Genomic DNA, 25,583 nt, shown 5'->3' on the forward strand with positions numbered 1-25,583 from the left:
GAGGGCTTTGGGGTTGGGCATGGTGGTTCACACCTGTAATCCCAGTACTTTGGGAGGCTGAGGCAGGCAGATCACCTGAGATCAGGAGTTCAAGACAAGCCTGGCCAACATGGTGAAACCCTGTCTCTACTAAAAATACAAAAATTATCCAAGTATGGTGGCACATTCCTGTAATTGCAGCTACTCAGGAGGCTGAGGAATGGAAATTGCTTGAACCCAGGAGGCAGAGGTTGCAGTGAGCCAAGATCAGCCATTGCACTCCAGCCTGGGTGACAGTGTGAGACTCTGTCTCAAAAATAAAAAACCAGGCCAGGCGCAGTGGCTCAAGCCTGTAATCCCAGCACTTTGGGAGGCCGAGGCAGGTGGATCACGAGGTCAAGAGATCGAGACCATCCTGGTCCACATGGTGAAACCCCGTCTCTACTAAAAATACAAAAAATTAGCTGGGCATGGTGGTACGTGCCTGTAATCCTAGCTACTCAGGAGGCTGAGGCAGGAGAACTGCCTGAACCCAGGAGGCGGAGGTTGCGGTGAGCCGAGATCGCGCCACTGCACTCCAGCCTGGGTAACAAGAGCAAAACTCCGTCTCAAAAAAAAAAAAAAAAAAAAAAAAAACCAACAAACAAAAAAACAGACTGAAGGTTTTAGATTGAAGGGGCCTATGTTCAAATTCCTAGTAGGTCAATCATTTTCTAAGCCTCATTTGAAATATAGGAAGAGTGCCCCTCCCTCACCAGGTTGCTCTGAAGGTGAGGTCAATCACTTGGGCATGTGGCTCAGCCCCAGGCCAGCACACAGGAAGCGCTCATACAGAGGAGCGCTACCCTTTCTCTACCAATCTAGAGAGAACTCGGCTAGCAACTGGGAGCTGCAAGCATCCCGTGGGACCCAAGGCAGGTCAAGACCCTTTCCCTTCTGGGCCACCTTCTATTCACCTCAAAATTGAGAGTGTTTCCCCTTCTGAGTGCCTTGTTAGCTTAAATTTGAAGATGTCTCTGATTTATGTGTCACTTTGATTTCCTGCAGCAAAACCATTATAAATACAGGTATTAATACTTTTTTTCTTTTTGAGACAGTCTTGTTCTGTTGTGTAGGCTGGAGTGAGTGGCGTGATCTCGGCTCACTGTACCCTCTGCCTCCTGGGTTCAAGCAATTCTCATGCCTCAGCCACCCAAGTAGCTGGATTACAGGCACACACCACCACACCCCTCTAATTTTTGTATTTTTTATAGAGATGGGGTTTTGCCATGTTGGCCAGGCTGGTCTCAAATTTCTGGTCTCAAGTGATCTGCCCACCTCAGCTTCCCAAAGTGCTGGGATTCCAGGTGTGACCCACCACACTTGGCCAGGTACTACCGCTTTAAGAAAAGAAAAATGCCTCTAGTATCCCACATTAACTGTAACTTTTCACTCTCAAGCATGTGGGAAGCTGAACAGATTCAGACAGGGCTGAGGCAAGTATGACTCTAGGTGCAGACAGGACATGGGATTTTGTGCCCAGGAACAGTGCTGGCATACACAATGGGACGATTCACAGGCAGGAAAATTAAGAGAGCTTACTGCTCAGGAATCCTATTAGCAATGCCTCAAATCTCAGCTAAGAACCAGATTAAGAACTATTTTTTAGCTATTAATGCACAGCATCCACTGGCATACCCCTAACATGTTTGGCTTCAGGATTAAAATGCTGCCTTCCTGACTCCTTATTTCTTTTTAAACTGTGGTGCACAGTGAGGGCAGGCATGGGGTCTCATTTTCCTATCAACACAGCTCCACAAGCAGTTCAGATTTATCCATAAGCATTGAACTGAGTAACATGGTACACAGCTATCTCTGTGTTTCTGAATAGAAAGCCCAGGGTAAATAAGGAGCACGGAAATCAGGAGCCAGGAGGCGAGTTGGGCTTCTGCTCCCAGCTCTGCTGCCTCCACCTGTATGCATCTGGAACGGGCAGGCTGCGGTGTGCCCTTCTGAGCTCCGGTTCCTTAACTACAAAAGTAAGCCACATGATTCCTGCCTTGCCCCACTGAAAAACGCCCCTATTCGATGCTGGGGGATGATGTGGGGCCATCGCCCTGTCTTTGCTGGGTGACCTCTGATGCTGGAGGCCCAGATGCCCTGCAGGTGAACAGGTGCTGGTCCAGGGCACTGTCCTCAGGGGCTGGGCCCAGCCTAGGAAGCACAGCGGCTTGCTCCGAAGCAGGCCTGTGAGCCTGGCCTCTGCTTACCTCAAGTCCGTGGGAGGCTGGGGGCTGGACTGCCGCAGCCGCTGCCACCTGTCCACACTGTTTATCTAGCTGAGTGGTTTCTGGCATGCCCCGCTGAGGTGACTGGGACCTCTGAGGAGCCGCTGCTGCTGCCTCTGTTCGGAATCGCTGCATCCCAGGCTGGGGATAGGCATGGAAAGGGTGCGGCTGCCGGTTCTCAGTGCCTTCATGGAGCACGGGAATGGGAATGTAGCCTGGTCGAAGCTGGGGGTACACAGGGTGGCCTTCCCTGGCGGGCAGCAGCCTAGAGCCCTCCCGGGAAGGGCCATTGGCAGAGGATGAAGTCTCCTGAAATAAAAAGCAGAGAAACACAGACTGGTTAGAAACAGGGAAGTGAACCCTCGTGGCGGAGGAAACAGTGTGGCACCTGGCACTGCGATCTTCCCGAGTGACTTGGGCCTCAGGGCATCAGCCAGCTCCCAGCCCCTGCTCCCTCCAAGCCCCCCACCCCATAGAGGCTGCTGTTTGGCCAACAGTTTAGGAATTAGGAGCATCAGGAGAAAGCCAAAAGTATCTGTTGAGCACAGGAGAGGTCCCCAAACTGGTAAGACGGGTTTCTTTTCTGGGTGATCCAGCTGCCCACGTCCACCCGCCCGCATTTTCAGAGACCCAATCAGAAGGCGGGCTCCAGGAGCAGGGGTACAACTTCTACATTACAGCAAGTGTCTGTTTCCAAAAAGGTCCTCACATTTCCCAGCAAGACAGCTTGTACTGGGCCTCAACACAGGACACGGTTTGGGAATCTTCACAGAGCAGTGGGCTGGGGAGCGAGGGCTGCCTCCTTGGGAATATTCTTAGAACAAGAGGCAGGAAGGGGAAGGACAGGGGTGCAGAGGCAGCGAAGGGGAGAACAGCATGCAGGGTTCACTGTGCCACCTAATGATGCCAACTGACAAAGATTCTCTGCATGGCCAGACCTTAGTCAGGCTTCTGAAGCTTCTCCTAGCCCCATCTGTGCAGGTCCTTGTAAAGTCCAGTTTCAGCAAAAGAAACTCCTAAGTCAGTTTAGCCAGAAGCCCCCTCCCCAGCCTGTCTGATCAGGTTCTTCAGCCTCCATCATCCCCAGGTGCTGCCTAATCACCCTGGCCTGTCTTGGTCAAGAATCCTGTTTGGTCAGTGTGGCCAGACACGCCCTTACCCCTGCTGTTTCCTCTTCTAATCTTCCATCCACTGACCCCCACACTGCTCCTTGACTATAAATTCCCACCGGCCAGTGCTATATTTCAAGTTGAGCCCAGTCTCTCCCCTGACTGCAAGATGCCACTGCTGTGGTCCCTGTGCCTATCTTGATGGCCCTGAATAAATCTTCATGGGCCGGGCGCGGTGGCTCAAGCCTGTAATCCTAGCACTTTGGGAGGCCGAGGCGGGTGGATCACGAGGTCAAGAGATCGAGACCATCCAGGTCAACATCATGAAACCTCGTCTCTACTAAAAATACAAAAAATTAGCTGGGCATGGTGGCACGTGCCTGTAATCCCAGCTACTCAGGAGGCTGAGGCAGGAGAATTGCCTGAACCCAGGAGGTGGAGGTTGCAGTGAGCCGAGATCGTGCCATTGCACTCCAGCCTGGGTAACAAGAGCGAAAACTCTGTCTAAAAAAAAAAAATAAACCTTCATGACTGTGCTTTAACAAGTATCACTGAATAACGTTTTCTTCAACACAACAGAGCCTGTTTGGACAAGGAGCAGTTGGGGTCCCTCTCTTATGTCCTCTCTTGAAGTCCTCCCTTCAGTGGCCTAGCTATTTTGGGACCCTTGGGAAGGCCAAGTTCCAGATGTACCACAGGAAAGATCTTATTTCAGACAACAAGGCTGGCCAGTCACTCACTGGCAATGCCACCTCTCAGCTAGTAGGGGCTGTGCAACAGAAGCCCTAATGTCCCCAAGCACTGAGGGTCCTTTCACAGGAAGGAAGCTACTGATCTGTGTCACTTGCACATATCTGTCTGGGGCAACTCTTAAAAAGGGGACTGATCCTTCCTGACGGAGGCAGCTCTCTGCACAGCAAACAAATGCCAAAGAATCTATGAGCTTGTAGGGTACAATCTCTACTGTTGCAAAATCAATCAAAAGTAAGGACAGATATTGAGGGCTGCTCTGCACTTTGAATGAACACACCATTAATTCGGTGATGTTTCTATTTGTGTACAGGCGTGGGCACCAGGTGGCTGACCCTGGTTTAACCCTTTCAGGCCCATCAACTGCCTCCCTCCTGCTGAGACCCTGCCCTTGGAGGGCCTCCAGCACAGGAAAGGAATGGGTGTCACTGTGTCCTTGGGGACATAGGCAGACAGGCATTCTCAGATTAGAATAGCCACATGCTCAGGGTGGTGGCATTGCATTAGCCTGCTTAACTCTCAGGTCACTCAAGAGCAGGAGTGGGTCCAGGCCTCGCATTCAGAGCTGAATTCCTGCCGTTAGACAGCCCTGAAAGGGAGCCAACGAGAGGCGCTGAAGAACCCTCTACTACTCATTGTTGAGCCATAACGTGCCTGTGGGCATTCTGTCGACTCACTGGGGTGCTCCTTCTTCCAGCTGAAATCAGGGTCTGCATTAATCCTGCAGTGTCATTTTGCTGGCTGCCCAGGGGCTTGCTGTTTCTTCCCAGTCATGCACAAAAGCCTCAACCATCTGCACACACCACATAGCAGGGCCCAGCAGTGAGCAAACCCTCATCCACTGCCTGCTCCCGAGTGAACATCCTGCCACCCGTTCCTATGGGGTTACCAAACAAGCAAGGCGCACTCCCTGCTAACAGGGGCTTAGGAGATGGATGGGCTAAGGAGGCAGGAAACAAAACAGAAGCAGAATTACTTAGAAAGCACAGAGGCCCTGAGGGATGGGGAAAGGCACAGGCTCTTCCAGGGTAGATAATGGCCTAGATAGGGTCTAAGTGTGATTCGTACCTCTGCTCCTAACAGTTCTGTGAGCTTAGGTAATTCTCTTACCTCTGTAAACCTTCACTTCCTTTTCTAGAAAATGGAGCTAGCCAACACCTGCCCTGGAGAAATGCTGTGAGGTTGTATAAGGGCACATCTAGAGGTATGCCCCGAAGACTGGCAATAAATATGAGTTTCTCCCTAAACAGGCACAACATTATGCTCTTCAGACTCCAAAGTGTCAAAGGAATGAAAAGTGAAGGATAGGGCCGGGCGCAGTGGTTCAAATCTGTAATCCCAGCACTTTGGGAGGCCGAGGTGGGCAGATCACCTGAGGTCAGGAGCTTGAGACCAGCTTGACCAACATGGCGAACTCCTGTCTTTACTAAAAATACAAACATTAGCTGGGCATGGTGGCACGTGCCTGTAGTCACTGCTACCTGGGAGGCTGAGGTAGAAGAATTGCTTGAACTCGCGAGGCAGAGGTTGCAATGAGCTGAGATCATGCCACTGTAATCCAGCCTGGGCAACAGAGCAAGAATTTGTCTCAAAAAAAAAAAAAAAAAAAAAGAAAGAAAGAAAATGAAAAAGTGAGGACAAAGTGAATTGGTGGTGCCAGAAACCAGAATGGTGGTCACTTCTAGAGGAGATGGTGGTGACTGGGAAGGATCTTGAAAGAACTTCCTGAGGTGATGGGACTATTATCTTTTTCTGGGTGGTGGTAAATGGGTGTATAGCTATGTAAAACTCCATCAAACCCCCACACTGCACACCCCGCCATATCTCACCCATACTATCCGGTTTTAACCAAGAGAGCTGCCAACCCCAAACCCTTGGATCCTTGCAGGACCTGGAGTCCTCAGACAGGCCTTGAGGAGATGCAGCTCCTCCTGGGGGAAGCCCAGGATCCAGAAGGCCCTTGAGCCAGCCTGCTACGAGCTGAGCACCTCATGCATCTCACAGAGCACATTTGTGCCCCCATTGAAAGAGAAAGGGAAGAAGACAGGAGAGGGAGGGAGGAAGGAAAACAACTCTGCATGAGACTCTGACAGCAGAGACTGCTTCCTGGAGCCAAAATTCAGCCTTTCCAGAGGCATGGCTAGGTCCACCAGGAAGGAATGTGGTCACCACAGGCAGGGGTGGTGGTGTCAGAAGAGCGGTAGGAAGCAGCGGCAAGGGGCGGGCTTGGGGGTCAGTGCCGAGCTGAGGAAGATTAGGCTGGAGGTGGGGGCTGAGGTCCACCCTTCTTATTGTTCCCACCATCACAGGAGATACCTCAGCAAGACAGAGGGACTAGAAAGGAGAAACCAGGACATGCTGGGAAGTGAGGAGGTCGCGGGGGGCGGAGTGAGGAGGTGAGTACAAAGCAGGGAAGACGGCCTGGAACTGGGAAGAAGCACCCAAAGACGGGGGTGGGGTGGGGGAAAGGCCTCCACTGCACATGAGGTCCACTCAACAGGCCGAGCCTGCTGGCACAGCTGGAAGGCAGAGCGGTCAGGACAGGCAAGGGCAGCCTGGCTCCTTCTCCAACAGTCTCGAGGTCTGTACTCTTGGGTCTGTGTGAATTAATGACCCATTTATGCCATTTAATAAAAAAACCATGTGTCTCTTTGTGAGCACTGCATCTAAAGACATTCCAGGCTCCCCTTCCACTCTGGTGGGGTTTGTTAAAAAAACGAAACAAAACAAAACAAAAACCTACATTGTTTTAGGTAAGTAAAAAACACTTGAATTTTACAAAATAGGCAATTAAACACTTCTACGTGAATGAATAATTTCAACCAAAAATGAAATTCCCAACGGTAACGAGGTCTGCGCAGGGAATGCTGACGCCACTTTCTAACGTTCCCGTCCAGCATCATTAGAGTCATGACAGCAAATGCTTCTACTTTTACTAAGTAAAAACACCTCCATTGCACTCTAGCCTGAACGACAAGACTGAAATTCAATCTGTTTTTTTTTTGTAAGACGGAGTCCCGCTCTGTCCTACGCTGTAGTGCAGTAGCATGATCTCAGCTCACTGCAACCTCCGCCTCCCAGGTTCAAGCAATTCTCCTGCCTCAGCCTCCCAAGTAGCTGGGATTACAGGCGCACGCCACCACACCCAGCTATTTTTTGTATCTTTAGTAGAGACAGGGTTTCACCATGTTGGCCAGGCTAGTTTCGAACTCCTGACCTCATGTTCCACCAACCTTGGCCTCCCAAAGTGCTGGTATTAGAGATGTGAGCCACGGCACCTGGCTGAAACTCCGTCTAAAAAACAAAACAACAGCAACAACAACAACAACAACAAAGCACCCCTGGAAGATTTAAATTGCCCTTTCTCTCTTCTACGGTGTTTTCTATACAATCTAGCAAAAAGAGCTATTTTGTAAATAAAAGAATCAAAAGAAAAAAATGTAGAATATTTATAATTCCCCTAGAATCTGACTAAAACATCTCTCTTCAGTTTACTAAGTGTTTTCAAGTTCAAGCACATCCAGAAAATGCCTCTTGGTTATACCAGCATCTCTCAGGTAAGGCTCACTACATGCCTCTTCCTGATTCAAGAGCGAGCTGAGAATCTGCCTCCTCAGAGTTGGGGAACAGCTCTGTGTGATCACAGGACAGGGACTGGGGCACCAACACGGTGACCAAGCAGATGACTGGTGATCCTTGTGGCTGCCTGGTCAGGGCTCGCCTGCAGCTCAGAGTTCATTATCCTTATCTCTGGTTAAAGACATCAGGAATACATATTACACAAAATCCAATTAGGAAAGAAGCACCCAGGGGCTCAGTCCTGACTCTCACTGCTTATCTCACTATATTAATTTATAAAATGAATTGGTTAATTCTGCCCCCTTGTTTGTGCATTGCATTAAAAATCTGAGACATGTCTCAGGGCACCAAACAACTCCATGAGATGGCCAGAAGAAAAAGAAAAAACGACCCCAGATGAGCCAAAGTTTGCCCTATTATGTACAAGATAATTATCATTAGAGAAAGCCTGAGGTCAGGTTCTGAGCTTCAGTGAGCTGTTGGCTTCAGAGCAGGTCTAAACTGCACTACTGGTTTTTAACAGTAAATGGGCACCAAGGGAACAGCAGGAGGCCTGGGAAGAGACTGCGCTTGGTCCCAGCCCTGGCTCTGCCCCTAAATACATGTGTTACGGAAGTAGCTCACATGTCCTCTGTGAACCTTAGTTTTCTCCACTGTAAAATGTAAGGGAGGCCCAAAAATGTTCTACAAAGCAGCGGTTCTCCAGCCCTTGGGAGTATTGACTCAGGAAATGCACAAAAGGAACATTCTAAGCCCAATCCCAGTAGGTCGAATTCCGTAGATGCGTGATGAAGCCTGAAGGTCCGCACTGAGAAACAGTGATCGCAAGTTCCTTCCAGCTTTGACACTCTGCCAGCCTGATTTCCAAAGTCCCTTCATGTTCTCAACAGCTATATAAAGCCCTTAAACAAGGGAAAGTTAATGTCAGAAATCTAAAAACGACCACTCCTAACTACACTCAAATAATACCAGAATCGCCAGCACTCAGAGCACCCCAAAGTTTCACGTCCCAAATGAAGAGGAGGGCCCAGATATGGTGGCTCACACCTGTAATCCCAACACTTTGGGAGGCCAAGGTGGGTGGATCACCTGAGATCAGGAGTTTGAGACCATTCTGTCCAAAATGGCCAAACCCCAACTCTATTAAAAATACTAAAATTAGCTGGGCATAGTGGCAGGCACCTGTAATCCCAGCTGCTTGGGAGCTGATGTACAAGAATCACTTGAACCCAGGGGTCAGAAATGGCAGTGAGTCAAGATTGCACCACTGTACTCCAGCCTGGGCAACAGAGTGAGATTCTGTCTAAAATAAACAAACAAACAAAAAAAACAAAAAACCAGAAACGAATGAAGAGAAGGAAGCTGCTAACCCCCAACTTTCAAGGAGTTTTTCTGCCTTAAAAACAGGGTGGGAGGCCGGGCATGATATCTCACGCCTATAATCCCAGGACTTTGGGAGGCTAAGGCAGGCAGATCATAAAGTCAGCGGTTTGAGACTAGCCTGGCCAACATGGTGAAACCCCATCTGTACTAAAAATACAAAAACTAGCCAGGCATGGTGGTGTATGCCTGTAGTCCCAGCTACTCAAGAGGCTGAGACAGGAGAATCGCTTGAACCCAGGAGGCAAAGGTTGCAGTGAACTGAGATTGTGCCACAGCATTCCAGCCTGGGCAATAGAGGGAGACTCTGCCTCAAAAAAAAAAAAAAAAAAAACAAGCAGGGTGGAAATAACAGCTCTTGGGCACTTGTTAGGTGTCAGTCTGGCTATGCGCATGCCAGGCACATGTGTGTTCATGAAACAGCCATGAAGAAGAATCTGCCTTGACCACCACTACTGAGTCCCTGTACACTGAGTAGCCACTGAACCCTGAAAATGGGCACCTTCTGGGAGCCCCAATCTTGGCTCCGTGAAACAGTGCTCTTTAAAAAGTGGGCTCGGCCAGGTGTGGTGGCTCACGCCTGTAATCCCAGAACTTTGGGAGGCCGAGGTGGACAGATCACCTGAGGTCGGGAGTTCGAGATCAGCCTGACCAACATGGAGAAATCCATCTCTACTAAAAAATACAAAAATTAGCTGGGCGTTGTGGCGGTCGCCTGTAACGCCAGCTACTCAGGAGGCTGAGGCAGGAGAATGGCTTGAACCTGGGAGGCGGAGGTGGCAGTGAGCCAACATCGCGCCATGGCACTCCAGCCTGAGCAATAAGAACAAGATTCCAACTCAGAAAAAAAAACAAAAAAGTGGGCTCGACATCCACAAACTACAGCTTCACCACTCTGGTCTGAATTAGGAGAAACAGTAACAAAGGCAACTCTTAGGGCCGTCCCGGAGCACTTCTGACTTGGCAGCCCTGGAGTATTAAGTAGGACACAGATTGTATTAACTGGGTTTTTAGGCCAGAAGAGCCTTCACATGGGTCAGATGTTGAGTTTTACTAACAATACTTCAAAACTTCTAAAACAAGAAAAAAGATGGAAGAACACAGGAATCCTGGAACTCCCCATATGGCTAAGACCTAGATCAAAATTAAGTGGCCTGGCTCACCTCCATCAGGCAGGAAACAAACAAAACATACTTTCTTCCAAAGCGCAACAAGAGCTGGGCTTGGTAGCTCATGCCTGTAATCCTGGCATTTTCGGAGGCCAAGGCAGGTGGATCACATGAGGTCAGGAGTTCGAGACCAGCTTGGTCAACATGGTGAAACTCCATCTCTACTAAAAATACAAAAAAAAAAAAAAAAAAAAAAATTAGCCAGCCATGGTGGCAGGTGCCTGTAATCCCACCTACTCAGGAGGCTGAGGCAGGAGAATTGCTTAAACCCAGGAGGCAGAAGTTGCAGTGAGCCGAGATCATGCCATTGCACTCCAGCCTGGGCAAGAGAGTGAGACTCTGAATCAAACAACAATCAAAACAAAAAAACAAAATGCAAATGGAGTCGAGCTGAGCACCCTACTGAAGCTCTCTGCTTGCTATGATGGGGTGCATGAATGAATGCAGGATTACTGCCCATTTGATACAGAAATAATCAATCAACAGCCATTCGCATCCCTATAGTCAAAGTCAAAATCCTTTCAGTTCCCACTGGATTGTAATGTAAGGTCTCTCCCACTACCCCAGCACTGTTCTGAGTACATAATAGACTTGGGGAAAATTCTGAATAATAAACTAAGTCCACATTCCACTTAAAGCACACCTTAGGAGTTAGGCTTTGCCCAGAGACTCCTGGTAAGACAAGAGTTCTGTGCCAACCACATACTCTATCAACAATCCCAAGTCACAGGATTTATCTAATACACCTGTTTATACACACACACACACACACACACACACACACACACACACATTTTATCCTGGGATAAACAGATGACTATCCTTATGTGTTTTCAATGGGGAAAACTTTCTTTTAGAAGATAAAACCAACATTGCTTCTCTTTGCAGCTGTGTCCAAATAAACAGGAATGAACCAGCATGAGCCTGTGTCTTCAAGTTGCCACCCTGGGTTCTAGTCCCTCCTTGATGCTCACCGACTACATGACCAGAGATAGTACTCCTTGCTACTAAGACTGTTTACCCAGCTGTAAAGATCCCCACATTTCCCAGGGGTCTTTGCAAGATTTAAGTGAAATAAGGTACGAGTCTTTGTAAACTCTGAGCTGCTCTGTGCCCTAAATAATTGCGTTTCCTTTTCTTTTTTGAGACTGAGTCTTGCTCTGTCGCTGAAGCTGGAGTGCAATGGCACCATCTCAGGTCACTGCAACTTCTGCCTCCTGAATTCAAGCAATTCTCATGCCTCAGCCTCCCGAGTAGCTGGAATTACAGGCATGCGCCACCATGCCTGGCTAATTTTGTATTTTTAGTAGAGACAGGGTTTTCGCCATGTTGGTCAGGCTGGTCTTGAACTCCCGACCTCAGGTGATCCGCCTACCTTGGCCTCCCAAAGTGCTGGGATTACAGGTTTTTGTATTGTTAGTGGAGATGAGGTTTCACCATGTTGGCTAGACTGGTCTCAAACTCCTGACCTCAAGTCATTCACCCTCCTTGGCCTCCCAAAGTGCTGGGATTACAGGCATGAGCCACCATGCTGGGCCGTAACTACCTTTCTTTATTCCACAAATAGTTATCGATGGACTCAGCTTTTCTCCAGTACTAGCTGGTTGGGCTGTTTACAAAGCCTAATTATTTTTTTTTTTTAATTTTATTTATTTGTTTTAGAGACAAGGTCTTGCTATGTGGCTCAGGCTGCTCTTGAACTCTTGGGCTGAAGTGATCCACCTGCCTCAGCCTCCCAAAGTTGGAATTACAGGTGTGAGCCACTATGCCCAGTCCAACAAAGCCCAATTCTTGAATCTGTCTCACCAAGTTGGTAGCAAGCCGGTTAGAATTAGAAGCCCCTTTATCTGAGAGTCTTTTTTTTTTTTTTTTTTTTTGTATTTTTAAAACCAGAACATTCACTGCGTGACTCATCAGTGAAATTCTTTTTTTTTTTTTTTTTTTTTTTTTGAGATGGAGTTTCGCTCTTGTTACCCAGGCTGGAGTGCAATGGCGTGATCTTGGCTCACCGCAACCTCCGCCTCCTGGGTTCAGGCAATTCTCTTGCCTCAGCCTCCTGAGGCACACGCTACCATGCCCAGCTAATTTTTTTGTATTTTTAGTAGAGACGGGGTTTCACCATGTTGACCAGGATGGTGTCGATCTCTTGACCTCGTGATCCACCTGCCTCGGCCTCCCAAAGTGCTGGGATTACAGGCGTGAGCCACTGTGCCTGGCCAGTGAAATTCTTAAGATGAACTGGATGCTGCAACAGCTGCCTTCTTGTGTTTAGATGTTGTTCCTTCACGGAATCCATGCCTGAATCTGCGGTATACAATTTTTAGGTGCCTCATTTGACCAGTCTTGGTGGTATTTCGTCTTTTAGCCTTGGCACTCCAGTTATACTTTCTCTTGCACTTGGCAGGGTAGCCACATTTGCTGCAGGTCGACTTCTGAAGGTGGTAGGCCTTAGAGCCACAGCAGCTGCACAACATGTGTGTCTTATTGCGACGCTTCCCAAATGATGACGTTCCCTTGGTCATCCTGCCTCTGCGACCAGGACAAGAAAAGCCTGAGAGTCTTAGGAGGACTAATTAGCAAGGATGTCACTTTCTCTGCTGAAGACTGTATTTAAAGTTTCACAATCTGGAAGCAAACAGCCAAAAACAACTCTAGGGAACTGAGCCCTAAACTACCCGCCTCTCCAACAGGCCAGGCCATGCTCTGGGGAAGAGGCCTGCACTGCAGACAAATTCTCAGCTGAACAGGGACACTCGGCTGCACTGACTGTGGCTCTGTGCACACATCTCCCTGAGGCCTAGGGAGAAAAGCCAAGCCAGGCTAGGGCACAGAAGGGTCCGCCTGGGAGCAGAACATCTGCTGGCGTTTCCTCAACATCCTCGGTGGCACCTCACCAGGGCACACGTCAGGCGTCCCCAGGCCAGGCACCATCCGCAGCTGCTGGTATTTCCCCTGCTGGGGGCACTCGTCAGAATCCAGCCTGCCTGCAGTCCGCCTCACGGGTTTCATGTGGCAGAGGTAGGAACTGGGATGTCACACAAAAGTTAGCTTCAGGGCACGTGAGAAACGACCTATCTCTTCTTCAGGAAAAAAGAAAAAGCAGAGCCACCTGCTTTAATCATCCAAAGTCACAAATCACAGATGGAAAGTACCTGAAATTTCCATCCCAGGAAGCAAACTCTGAATTTAGACAGAGACAAAATTCATCTGCTACATCCCCATGCTAAAAGTGAACACCCTGGTCAGCCACCTGGTAAGTCCGTCCTCCAGACACCACCCTACAAGTGTCTGTCAGGTCTCCGTGCACAGCATCAGCGGACGTGTATTCTGTACAAAATACAATTTCCAAAAGAAAAACATCCTCAGTTCTGGCCGGGTACGGTGGCTCAAGCCTGTAATCCCAGCACTTTGGGAGGCCAAGGTGGGTGGATCACGAGGTCAAGAGATCGAGAACATCCTGGTCAACATGGTGAAACCCCATCTCTACTAAAAATACAGAAAATTAGCTGGGCATGGTGGCGCGTGCCTGTAATTCCAGCTACTCAGGAGGCTGAGGCAGGAGAACTGCCTGAACCCAAGAGGCGGAGGTTGTGGTGAGCCGAGATCGCGCCATTGCACTCCAGCCTGGGGTAACAAGAGCGAAACTCCGTCTCAAAAAAAAAAAAGAAAAACATCCTCGGTTCATCAGCTGCAGTACAGGCAAGAGGACCCTCTCTGATGGACGGTGAAACCCTTAAGTCCCGGTGGGCTCTGTTCCCACCTGCAGCAGCTTCTCAAGCATTTGGCCCACAGCAGCTACACTCCCTGCAAGAGAGTGGTGGCACTTGGAAAACTCCTCCCTCCTTCCATCTGCAGTGACATTTACACCCCTAAGAGTTGGGTCCAGAACAGCTGTGCAGGTAATTGGTACCTCAGTAAGGCAGCCTGATGTCCCCCCTTACAGGCTGCACTCCTACTTCCTGCCTGGTACTCTATGGCTACACAGATAAGGCTAAGGAGACTCTTCCTTGGAAGAGCTGGGGCTGAGTAAAGCCAGCGCTCTACACAGCACAGTGCCGGAAACAAGGCCCCAGCCTGTCATGGGCAGAGAATGGGGAGGTGCAGCTATGGACACACGGGCGGGGGATGGCAGCCAGGTCAAGGCTCCGGAAGGCCCCGGGGCTTCATCTGTTACTGTTCTTCTACATCCTCCATCACAAGGGGCATGGGAAGCCTCAGGGAGGGCTCTGAGAGCCACCTGGATGCTGGTAGAGGGAGTCAGCTACACTCTATACAAGGAGGATAAGAGGAGGCCTCGCTTCTAATCTAAGAAACAAGATCCCAGGCCTCTGGGAGAGCTGAAAGGCCCATGGACGGCCAGGACAGTCTGCTGTGTGGAGAGGCCACACACCTATCCGAAAACACATTTCTACTCCACAGAGCAGGCTGCAAATGTTTCTGGGGGTTCCACACATCCATCAGTTCAGGCTGTGGGGCATTCACCTCCGATGCACCATCTCCCTTGATTCTCCTAACCCTGTTGGCAGGAGTGTTGCTATGCCCACTTCACAGAAGGGGAGACTGAGGTTCAGGGAGGGTAAGTGCTTTGCCTAAGATCTCTAGAACCCAGATTTGATGGTAAGGCCAGGTAGATGCTAACTTTTCTGCTACTTGTGTCACAGCTGTACACTGTGGTAACATCCACGTGCCACTAACATCTCCAAAACCTTCATCTTCCAGGGTAAAATGCAGCAGGAGAGAAAGGCTTCCATTTCGCCCAGCCACGTTGGGCTGAGGCTCAGACCTGGAACATTCAGTTCAAGTGTGCTCTGGATCAGGGAGCCAGCACTTGGTGCTGAGTCATCGGGCCAGCCAGAAAGGGGCCAGGACAGTGAGAGCACTCAGCTTAATTCTGAGTCACCACAGCCCCAAGACCACAGGGACGCCCGGCATGAAACTCTATCAGAAACAAAGAAGACCCCACCCAACCCAACCCAGGAAGAAGTGCTAACTGGGCTTGGGTGCTGGGGGTCTGAACTGATCCTAAAAGGAAGGGCCAGTGAAGGGTCTGGCTTTTCCTCTGCACATGAAGGGGCCTTCCCATCCTCCCACTGTTTGGATTTTTAAACCATCTATTCATTCATTCAGTGTCAAGGAAGAATTTTTTAAATAACTGAAAAAAATATAGAATTCTATTTTAATAAACACGGAGGAAGATACTTTAAAATGGGAAATGTTTGTTCTCAATTGAATACTAAGGAATTTTCTATAAAAAGTCTTCCCAGTTCACCGGAGCACAGTTCTGTGCTGGGAGCTCTCGGACAGCTGGGTTGTTTACAGGCTCCTGACGCATAGAGCTGGCACTCTGCAATTCTAGGCTTTTCTGAATTGATAGTGAATAAGAAGCTTCATGTATATGGTGTCTGATCTTACTGCCAGCCACTTGAAAAAAAATTGTTAAGAGACTCCTTTCACAGTGCCCAGGGCTGCTCTCTGCGCAGCTATGGAAGCGGGGTCTGGCTGCTGCCAGCTCCCGGCCTCTCCAGCCTGGCTGGAAGATGCTGTGTCATTGGGAGAAACAAAAAGAGCTTCTCCGGACCTGTAAGGATGAACTGAGGAAATCAATACTGAAGTCCTTTGTGCAGAGGTGCAGAGAAGGCCATCTGGAAAGTGACAAAAAGGAGCAGGCCTCAGGGTACCTTTAGGAGCCCAGGATAACTCTGCAGTTCTTAGGAACCAATGGAAGCCTTCCTGGGACACACCTACAGCCTTTACAGGCAGTTTTCCGGGAACTGCTTTCGAGCTTTGGGCCCAGACCCATGTTCTAGCCTTTTTGACACAGTCACTCCTTCACTCTTCTCTGAGTTTGTGGACCCCGCCAGGGATCAAGAGGCAGAGATGAAACACACAGACTCTGCCCCAGAACCCTGAACAGAGATGTGACCTCAAGGCAAAGGAGTAAAGTGCTGAGCTTAGGAAAAAAGATTCAAATTAAAATAAAATAGAGTCCAGAGGAGAATCAGCCTGCTTCGGACCAAGGCAAGGCAGGACATGCTCTGGAGAACGGCCTCGAAGTGGGCAGACTTGTCCCCTATATGGCATTTAACACTGAGACTCGCTCACGGTGGGCACCCAGTGAATTTCAGATGCGGTAAAGGAGTGAGTGAAGAGCCGGGCCAGTCTCCTAAGCCCAGACTCAGGTTCAAAAAGCAGGCCAACATTTCTGATGAACTGTACAAAGATGGATTCAGGACTGTTTATCACCTCAAGCTGCGCCTGGGGAGTACAAAGCAGCCAGGCCTGCTAAAGGCAGATCTATCACCTATTCAGGAACACAGGTGGGGTAAAGCCACAGAAGTCTTTCTGTTTTGCCACAGGCCAGGCACACTGCCTCTCCAAGTCCGCTGTCCCATACATAAGACACTTCAGATAACTGATGAGAATTTAGTGATAAGGCTTCCGAAACTACTCACCAATATCTGGCACATATATATATGTATGTTGACAGACAGAAAAATCCCACATTCAGTCCTTTCCCCCCAAGTTCTTCCTAAGCTTTTGCAAGCTGCCTGGCTTCCTAAAAAGCTGCCAAGGTCCCCAAGATATCTTCATCGAAATATGTGAAGACTTAACACCAGATATCTCACATGGTGTCACATGTGCCACATGACGCATAGAGATAAATCCTGCACCTGCAAAACAAGGGGCTCTGGAGGCTGCCTCAGAAGGCCAGCTGATGGGGCGTGGTGGTGTGCGCCTGTATTCCCAGCTACTCGGGAGGCTGAGGCAGAAGAATCGCTTGAACCCAGGAGGCGGATGTTGCAGTGAGCCAAGACTACACCACTGCACTCCAGCCTGGGAGACAGAGTGCAGCTGTCTCAAAAAAAAAAAAAAAAAAGCCGGCTGAGTCTATGCTCTGAGGCAGAAGCAGATCGGGGTGTGCACTTGATTTCCAACAAAAGGGAACCCAGGAGGGGCTGGAGAATTACACGGTGAGGTGTGACACAGGGTTCACCTGTGTTCGTCAGTGCCAGAGGGTCTCACAGATCCTAATAAGCAAGGCCTTTGTCTTCAGTTTCTTATGTAAGCTTTCTTAAACATTTAAAAGCAATATGAAAACAGCAAAACTTAAAGGAGAAAAGGTAGGTCTGGATGATGAACAGTTTTCTACTTTGGTTGATAAACATCAGAATATCATTTTTAAATGTCAACAGAAAGTAACAAACATGTAGAGTGGTTTATATAAGGTGACTGTGTGTCATTCCAGAAACAAGGACAGCACTAAGCAAGCCTCATGGGTGGCATGAAGCTTTCTGACTCACAAGCAGCCCTGAGCATCCAACAGTTAAGCCTTCCCAGCCCTGGCTAATATCAAATGCTGCCACAGGTCCTGTGTACAGGCTCCACCCTCATAAAGGGCAAATCTACCCAAAAAAAAAACGGGACAAATGATGTTCTCAGAGGTGCAGTTGATTCTCGTGTGAACAACACAGGCTGTTATTTAGAGGGGAAAATGGAAGTCCTGGATGAGCTGGGCTCCAAGGCATCTGGCCATGCTCTTCATCCCTCCCCAACAAATCACTTTCATGCAGTTGCACAGGAACTTGCTCAGCCATCACTGCAAGATGCTGGAAATACTAAGGAGAGAATGGCCACTGATTTCCTGACTGTGCTCTGACTCTGCTAAGAGGCACAACAGCTTGCAATCGATCTGCAAAGAGCAAAATGATCTCATCTTTGAGAAAATTCAGGAGGCTCTGCTGAACCTTAAGCAGAATGAATGAGTCTTTCTACTTCAATCATAACTCAAAACATTTCCAACGCTCTGAAAGGATGTTTCTACCTCCCTCTCACAGAGCTTGAATATAATCTGTCAAATGATTATGGTGAGTCTGCTGGGTGGGCAAGACAGAAAGGAAAGGTTCTGGCATGCTTCTTCCTGGGGTCCAGGAGGCTCTCTGGACCACCTCCCAACTCTTACACTGCCAGCCACCCTGCCAGACTTTGCAGTGTGCTGTTTTCGCTCACTCTCCATGTCACCCCCATATTCCACCTTCAGAAGCCCAGGCACCCGGGCGTTTCCCCAAGAAGCAAAATGGAGGCTCGGGAAAAGGCTCTGCTGGTTAGATGTTCAGGAGGCACTAATCTGCAGCTCCTCCTCCCCAAAATGGGATCACTGGCCATCCATGGCTCCCACTGCAGTGTGGCACAATCAGAACCACCAAATTAGCTTTCTGAACTTAATAGATTTCTGGGCTCTACACTGAGCAATTCAGATTTGAACATGGGGTTTGGGCAGGGAAGTGGTGAGACACAGCTTAACAGGACACCCTGAAGACTGCCAGGCTGATAAACCCCAGGATCCACAGAGCTAGAACAGCCCTGCTCCATGAGGGAGGGAGGTCTCCCTCTCATCCCAGGGATGCCTGTCGAGGAACAGCACTCCAGAGTGTCCGGCCTCTGTTTATTCAGGGAGGAGAGCCTGGAGGAGTGGCTACAACCACTATTGAATGCCAACCTCTGCTAGGAAGGGTCCTGGACTGGTATGAACTTGCCAAATTAGTGGGAAGCCCAAGTGTACAGAAAATCAAAATCCATGAAGACTGCAGGTGTGGAGGTCCGGCTGCTTAGAATGGGGCTGGATGAAGCCCAACATCTTTGTGGGCTGCTGGCCGGCTTCAGCAACAACAGAAGACACTTGCTTTCGCTCTGCCCTTCTGCAAAAACAGGGAGTTGCCCTAACCACTTCAGGGAAGGCGGAGGATCAACTGCAAGATGTCAGGAGAAGACTAAATAAAATACAAAGGTCTAGTCTTTTCCTTTTTTTTTTAACTAATGCAGTTAAATATTAAACACCCTAGGGTGACTGCAGTGGCTCATGCCTGTAATTCCAGCACTTTGGGAGGTCGAGGCAGGCAGATCACCTGTCGAGAGTTCAAGACCAGCCTGACCAACATAGAGAAACCCCATCTCTACTAAAAATACAAAATTAGCCCGGTGTGGTGGCGCGTGCCTGTAATCCCAGCTACTTGGGAGCCTGAGGCAGGAGAATTGTTTGAACCCAGGAGGGGGAGGTTGAGGTGAGCCGAGATGGAGATCGCACCATTGTACTCCAGCCTGGGGGACAAGAGTGAAACTGTCTCAACAAAACAAAAATGTTAAACAAAATAAAACAAAAGTGTTAAACATCCTGAAGCTGAGTCATCCCCCAAAAGAGAGGTTTCTCTTGAGCTCCTCACGCTCAATGAACAGCTTTTTGCTGACTGACAGCATTTCCTCTTGAAGATGGTAATGCCCAGATCTGAGCCTCAGCTCAACTCCTCCAAAATTACCCTTTGTTTTTCTGCAAGGGCCCTTTTCTCATTATGCATTGAAAAACCAATTTCAAATACAAAATGATACTGAAGGATTTTTTACTACATTTAGTCTTGAGTAAGGTGTAATTCACACAAGTACAACTGAATTAGTCACCATATATTGCGTGTGTCAAAGCACAGGATCAAAAGCAATGAAGCACAAACAGCTCATGGGCTGAATGTTAATTTTCTCCTTAAGTTTTGGTGCCATGCTCACAAGTCTCAAGTCATTGATTTGGTAAAGAGAACTCTCTTCTTTTTTTTTTTTGAGACGGAGTTTCGCTGTGGTTACTCAGGCTGGAGTGCAATGGCGCAATCCCGGCTCACCGCAACCTCCCCCTTCTGGGCTCAAGCAATTCTCCTGCCTCAGCCTCCCGAGTAGCTGGGACTACAGGCACACGCCACCATGCCCAGCTAATTTTTGTATTTTTAGTAGAGACGGGGTTTCACCATGTTGACCAGGATGGTCTTGATCTCTTGACCTCGTGATCCACCCGCCTCGGCCTCCCAAAGTGCTGGGATTATAGGCGTGAGCCACTGCCTCCAGCCCGAGAATTCTCTTCTTGAGTTGATCATGTCCCATCATCAAAATCCAAGCAATCACAGCACAGAGGTCAGTGACCCAATAACTTGGTGGCCAGGAGGGCACAAAGGTAATCAAGTATTTTAGCCTGCATGCTTCACGGTTTCACAAAACATTCACTTCCACCTTCTGAACAGACACACTGCCTCTTATGAGGACTCTCCTGACATCAGTACTCTCCCTGCTATCGGTACTAGCTGGGTGACCTTCAAAAATCACACCTGAACTCTCCAGGTTTTTTCAGAAAATAAAGAAGCCTACCTAAAAGATCTTCAAGGACCTTTCAACTTTAACATTTTCACTGTGAAATTTTCAAATAAACCTTTCCAGCATCAGACTTCTGATTTAGTAGTTCTTACTTTCTATTTGTTGAGAAGAATAATGGTAACTAAACCTGCTTTTTTCCTTTTAAGGTTTAGGAAACCACAGCCTAACCCAGGCACCAGGTGGGTACAGGAAGATCTCAACTTGCTGGGTAAGTTTCATGCTGAGAACAAAGTACTGACAATGTTTACATTCAAACTTAATCTTCACTCATAACAAAGGCTGCCAGCAAATGCTACTGTCCCTATGTCTACAGGAAGAAGCCCTCAAAATAATAGTTGTAAACCACACTAAAGATCATGTACATCCACGCAGACTGCTAAGAAAGGGGGTTTGAAATGAGCGTCAGTTTCACCCAAAAATGGGTTGGACACCCAAAAAGGTATATTTAACTGTGCCCATCCCAGCTAATTACAGCCTCTTATATTAATTTTCAAGAATAAATATACAATTAATCTCTCGTAAATGTAAACTGCTGACTGTACACCATCTCACTGTTGGGAACCAGAGTTTTGTCAATATTGTTAAAACAGAACGTGTATAAAAATGAAGGGAAATAATATGGGTCTTTCTTCTAAAATCATGAGATACAAAGCATTTTTAATTTGCTGAGTTTTTAAATCTTCAAAATAATTTATCACCTCTTTTGCTGCTTCTATCTTGCCCAGACAGCAGTCACAATTACGTTTTAAGTATAACATAATTATTTTTAAAACCTTTTTATTTTGAAAGCTCAAATTTACAGAAAATGGAAAGAATAGTATAAGTATGATTTTTGAAAATTAACAGACTCATTCCAAACTTATGTTTTCAAATTTCATGCTCTTGGGGATTAAAAAGTATATATCCTTGCATATATGTAAATGAGACATACTTCTGCTATATTCACAAGAGTATCATTACTCAGTTATTTGTGTACTGGTAACAAATCCTAAGTATTTTAATACCATAACAAGGCAGGAAGCGAATGCCATTATAAACATACACATTATCGTTCTCTTTCTCTCCAGGGTGAGGCAATGTGGTAATGCAATGGCCAACTGTAAGACAGTCTCCCGTCTAGTTTAGAAACTGCTGGGGAGAAATGCACCCCGTTTTTAATTTTACAAGTGATAATAGGATACATACAGATCCAAAGCACTTTCAAACAATAATACAATTTTAATTTGACACACACACACACACACAGGCATAAATGTTTTGACACCAGCTTCCTGAGTCATTGGGTGCCTCAGATGGGACAGTAGTGAAGACATCCCTCAACCAAGTTAGGGAACTTGAGAGGTAAAAATCCCCCAAAACCACCATCCAAGCTTGTGTCTCCCTCGCGTTCGTGGACAGCGGGGTGCGCCGCGGGTCCCGGGCCCGGAGGCCAAGCGGGCAGCAGGGACTGCGGCCTCCGGAGCCGACCAAGCCGGCTGCCCTCCTCCAAGCTCGGGAGGGCTAGGCCAGCGCCGGACACCCGGCCCTCCGTCCTGGAGTCGAGCCGCGGACGGCACAGGGGCCACTGCGGGGACGGTTCCCGGGCCACCGGATCCCGGGGCCTCCTTTGGCCCGGACGCCTGTCAAGGGCGGGTCGGGAGCAGGGACTCGTCCGGGAGCCGCGGGAATGTGTGGCTGGGCGCGGAGCCGGTGTCCGCCTGAGAGGGGCCTTCGCCGACCCCCGGGCCCCGCTTCTCGCGTCCCACCCGCCCGGCCCCCTTCCCGCCGCCCGCCGTCGAGGTGGCGCCATCGACCAGGGCGGGCCGCGGGCCCGGCTCACCTTGGGGCCCTCGGGGGGCACGCGCGGGTCGTTCCACGTCGTGGTGCGGCTGTTGTGGTCCACGAAGAAGGGCCAGCCGGTCTGCGGGTCGATCTTGATCTCCCAGCCGGGGGGCAGGGGGTCGCGGTCACCGTTGCCGGACGCCACCTGCATCATGGGCGAGTGGGTGGCGGCGCTCATGCTGGGTAGGGGTTGGGGTCGGCCCGGAGCGGGGGCCGCCGGGGCGCGGGTGCGGAACGCGGGCTCCGGGCGCCGAGTCTCTGGCCTGGCCGCCGCCGCGGGCCCCTCTCCGCCGCCGACGTGTCCGGGAAGCCGGCGCCGGGCACCTTTATGAATTAAAGGCGGGGGTGACGTGGCCTGAGAGGGGTGGAAGTGTCTGGAAATAGCCTCCTCGCTGCTAGAGGAGAAGGAGGAGATAAAGGGAGGTAGCAACTGGCCGGCTAGAAACTTCTAGTCCCGTCCAGAGAAGTTGGCCGCGGCCCGGGGTTGGATGCGGAGCTCCGCCCTGAGTCATCGGCTATAATCGCGGCGGGCGGGGGCGGGGCCTCGGCCCTCTCGTTCGTCCCCGACCTCCCCGCCCTCCCCCGCCTCCCTCCGCCCCTCCCCGAGCCTCCTAGTGCGCGTGCCCCGGCCGGAGTGGCCGCGGGCGCGCCTTCGGGGCCTGACTGCGGATGGGACGCCGGACGCACTGAGTTGGGGTCGTCCTCCGTGCGCCCTGGGCGGGTTTCGGCTTTCACACTCCCTCCCTCCCTCTCCTTAGCGCCTAGTGAGTTTTCCCTGGGCCGGAGCCGGTCCTCCCCGTGCCTGCCGCCCCTCCTTTCTGTACAAACAAAGCCATCTCACCCACCCCATCCCCTCCCCCATATATGACAGCCCGGGACACTGAGGGCTGCCTGGGAGGAGCGCGGGGACGCTCATCTGACACTAGCAGGAAGGCAGGGAGAAAATGGAAGTCAGTGCAAACTCACTTGCCTTTCTTTGGAAACTTCAAGGAAAAAAAGATTGTGTCAGCTGATGGTTTTTAGTCTCCCAGACTAAAAAGAAAGTTTCGTTGTAGTAAACAGCTTTACAGAAAAATCACATTCTCTTGGGTTTGGATCTTTTTTATAGTAGAGGTTGGTTCTTGCTATCCTACATCTTGACCCTCATTTGGGAAGTAAAGACCTAACCTAACCGTGACATTTTTTCGCTTGGTTCATTGAATGGAGGTTGCACTTGTAACCTGCCAAAGGAGAAAATGACAACATTTTTAATTTAAAGATCTTTTTGTTTGTTTTTATTTGTTAACTTTTATTGTTAGTTTAAAGATCTTAACTGATTTTGTGATTCTAGAATTGGGCAACACCTCCATTAAATTAGAATAAGTGTTCCTAAAAGCCGAGCAGAAGAGGTTGGTTTTATAGACAGAGAAGGGCTGAAGAAAACAGAAACAAAGAACCAAGGCTGAATTGGTTGTTTTAAAATTACTTTCCTCGTAAGGAGGGGACAGAGAGAATCACAGAAAAATAACGGATGAGGGCTTGGCACTGTGGCTCATGCCTGTAATCCCAGTACTTTGGAAGGCCAAGACTGGAGGACCTCTTGAGTCCAGGGGTTTGACCAGCCTGGACAACACAGTGAGACCTACACCTCTACAAAATAAAAAAATAAGGCAGGTGCAGTGGCTTATGCCTGTAGTCTCAGCTACTCAGGAGGCTGAGGTGGGAGGCTCACTTGAGACCAGGAGTTTGAAGCTGCCATGGGCTATGATTGTGCTCCTGATGCCAGCCTAAGCGACAGAGCAGGACCCTGTCTCTTAAAAAGAGAGAGAGAGAGGGAGAGAGAGAGAGAGAAATGATTGGTTAACATCAGGTTACATACTTCAGATTACTGTACAATTGACCCTTAACATGGGTTTGAACTGAGCAAGTCCACTTGTACATGGATTTTCTTTTTTTTTGAGACAGAGTTTCGCTCTTGTCACCCAGGCTGGAATGCAGTAGTGCAGTCTGGGCTCACTGCAACCTCCGCCTCCTGGGTTCAAGTGATTCTCCTGCCTCAGCCTCCGGAGTAGCTGGGATTACAGGCGCCCACCACCACACTGGGCCAATTTTTGTATTTTTAGCAGTGATGGGGTTTCACCATGTTGGCTTGGCTAGTTTAGAATTCCTGACCTCAGGTGATCCACCCCTGTTGGCCTCCCAAAGTGCTAGGATTATAGGCATAAGCCACCGCACCTGGCCTGGATTTTTTTCAATAAAATTTGCACTGAGTATGCTTGCTTCTCCTGTCTCCCCTTCCACCTCTTTTACCTCTTCTGCCTCTGCCACCCCTGAGACAGTGGATTCTCACTGTCTCCTCCTTTTCCTTCCCCTCCTCAGCCTCCACGTGAAGATGATGAGAATGATGACAATTATCATGATCAACTTCCAATTAATGAGCAATAAATGTAAATCTCTTCCTTATGATTTTCTTAATTTTTTTTCTCTAGCTTACTTTATTGCAAGAACACAGTATATCATACATGTAACACACAACATGTGTTAATTGACTGTTCATATTATTGGCAAGGCTTTTGGTCAACAGTAGGCTATTGGTAGTTTTGGGAGAGTCAAAAGTATGCAGGGGCTGAGGGTGGTGGCACACGCCTGTAATCCCAGCGCTTTGGGAGGTCAAGCAGGAGATCACTTGAGATCAGGAATTCAAGACCAGCCTGGCCAACATGGCAAAACCCCGTCTCTACTAAAAATACAAAAATTAGCTGGTCGTGGTGGCACTCTTCTGTAATCCCAGCTACTCGGACGGCTGAGGCAGGAGAATCACTTGAATCTGGGAGCCAGAGGTTGTAGTGAGCCTGAGATCATGCCACTGCACTCCAGCCTGGGTGACAGAGCCAGACTCCGAATCAGAAACAAAACAAAACAAAAACAAAGTATGCAGGGATTTTCTTTTTTCTTTTTCTTTTCTTTTTTTTTTTTTTTTTTGAGACAGGGTCTTGCTCTGGCTCCCAGACTGTAGTGCAGTGGCGCAATCTCGGCTCACTGCAACTTTGCCTCCGGGGTTCAAGTGATTCTCCTGCTTCAGCCTCTCAGGTAGCTGGGATTCCAGGCGTGTACCACCATGCCTGGCTAATTTTTGTATTTTTAGTGGAGACAGATTTCGCCATGTTGGCTAGGCTGTTCTCAAATTCCTGATCCCAAGTGATCCACCCGTCTCAGCCTCCCAAAGTGCTGGGATTATAGGTGTGAGCCACCGTGCCCAGCTATGCAGGGATTTTTGACTGCACGGAGATGGTACCAACAACCACCTCCTGTCACCCCCAACCCCCACCCCTCATTCAAAAGTAGCCTGTTTGGGAAATTAGACT

General features: G+C 49.1%; 2 protein-coding genes across 3 annotated transcripts in view; both read right to left on the bottom strand.

Annotated features, from left to right (window-relative positions):
- Positions 1–22,731, bottom strand: part of BAG3 (BAG cochaperone 3) — a 28,193-nt gene extending 5,462 nt beyond the window's left edge. For both annotated transcript variants that reach the window (XM_035269268.3, XM_009010382.5), the window contains exons 1-2: positions 22,238–22,731; positions 2,229–2,555 (exon numbers count right to left, since the gene is read on the bottom strand). In XM_035269268.3, coding sequence (XP_035125159.1) covers positions 2,229–2,555; positions 22,238–22,417 — 507 coding nt within the window. In that variant the 5' untranslated portion in view covers positions 22,418–22,731. The remainder of the gene's footprint in view (positions 1–2,228; positions 2,556–22,237) is intronic.
- LOC118146404 (large ribosomal subunit protein eL37-like) lies at positions 12,186–22,165 on the bottom strand. The gene has a single exon (XM_054243377.2). The coding sequence runs from the start codon at positions 12,753–12,755 to the stop codon at positions 12,462–12,464; it is 294 nt and encodes a 97-aa protein (XP_054099352.1). The 5' UTR covers positions 12,756–22,165; the 3' UTR covers positions 12,186–12,461.
- Positions 22,732–25,583: the final 2,852 nt, after the last annotated feature.

This window comes from Callithrix jacchus, chromosome 12 (genome assembly GCF_049354715.1).
Source record: "Callithrix jacchus isolate 240 chromosome 12, calJac240_pri, whole genome shotgun sequence".
NCBI lineage: Eukaryota > Metazoa > Chordata > Mammalia > Primates > Cebidae > Callithrix > Callithrix jacchus.

Coding starts and splice junctions, on each gene's coding strand:
- LOC118146404 (XM_054243377.2), bottom strand. CDS start 12,755: ATGACCAAGGGAACGTCATCATTTGGGAAGCGTCGCAATAAGACACAC.